Source organism: Sphaeroforma arctica (assembly GCF_001186125.1).
Source record: "Sphaeroforma arctica JP610 unplaced genomic scaffold supercont1.8769, whole genome shotgun sequence".
Classification (NCBI taxonomy): Eukaryota; class Ichthyosporea; order Ichthyophonida; genus Sphaeroforma; species Sphaeroforma arctica.
In genome coordinates this window covers 1-1,183 of record NW_014031789.1, presented here as the reverse complement: position 1 = coordinate 1,183, position 1,183 = coordinate 1, and the positions used below count along the sequence as shown (strand labels likewise).

The 1,183-nt window shown below is 42.5% G+C and overlaps 1 protein-coding gene across 1 annotated transcript; it reads right to left on the bottom strand.

Moving 5' to 3' along the window:
• Window positions 1–780: 780 nt before the first annotated feature.
• On the bottom strand, window positions 781–1,032 carry SARC_16745 (hypothetical protein; the record flags this gene model as incomplete). The annotated part of the gene is made up of 1 exon (XM_014289152.1): window positions 781–1,032. A coding segment is annotated over one exon (252 nt), but the record flags the coding sequence as incomplete, so codon positions are not given.
• Between the last annotated feature and the right edge of the window lie 151 nt (window positions 1,033–1,183).

Below are 1,183 nucleotides of genomic sequence, written 5' to 3'. Positions count from 1 at the left end.
GTGTGTGTATATATATATAGATGGATTATGTACTGTGTAATAATTTACGTATTCACTATGCGGAAGGTATTTACTGTATTTCAAATTGCAGTTATAGTATATATATCTTATAAACATCCACTCAGCACACCGGCGGGTTCATTAAGGGAAAATTTGGTATATGTTATGTACTCCGTAGTTTTGGTCTATATATAGATTCGGTTTAGACCAGAGGAATTCGAAATCCGGCCTTCAGGCAGAGTTTATGCGAATCCAGCAAGCAAAAACAATACGCAATCGCGCCTAATATATTTGGATAGCGAGATTTACTGGTAATATACCGGCGTGAAGTATGTCGTGGTTGCAAATACATGTGTTTAAGTCTTTCACATACGCACATGAGTAGCGGGGATAACAGAGCAATTCAGCCGTCAGTATCTTCAAGTACACGGAACATTAGTATATGTAATATTGCAGGTCTTTTGCAGTAGTTAAGAACAAAAATCCAGTCGTAAATAGCTTATACATACACACGGAATCACAGATCCATACATATGAAATGTCGTTTAATCCCCTAATAAAACCTGCAAATAGCACTTTTCTTTTGGTATTTTACAAAGGAAGTACTCCAGCGCTTAATTTCGGGGGTGGGGGGTCTTTTTTGGGCCTAAACAGACCTAACTTCGCATTTACTTACAAACCAACAGTCGCACAAATCGTATACAGTAAAAGGGTGTTGAAACGCTGCTGTCAAGGATGCGCCTTTAATAATCACGTGCAGCAGAGATTGTACAACAACACCGCTGCGGGCAGGGAGCAGAACTCTATCCTGGCCAGTACAGTATCACTTCCCCGTCTTCCGCAGACTTCCTGGGTCTCTCCATTGGTCGGCGATTTATCGTTCGGATCCCTACCCTTACACACATGTGCATGGGCGGGTCCGCGGGATTTCTTAGTGATCGTCACTTGGCACTGCGAGTCGTCAGAGAACTGTACGTCCATACCGCACAGCGGTATACGTTCGAGTATCTTTAAACGGACGTGAGGCTCCATCTTAATAAATAAAGCAATGGAACAGAGATAGAAAGTTGAGTCCATGAGTAAGTAGCCAGGAATATACTTGGGTTGAAGAAGAAGGAATGTGGCGTACAAACCGTCAACACTTAACACAAGCCTACAACCCATCGAGATGAAATGGGCGGCC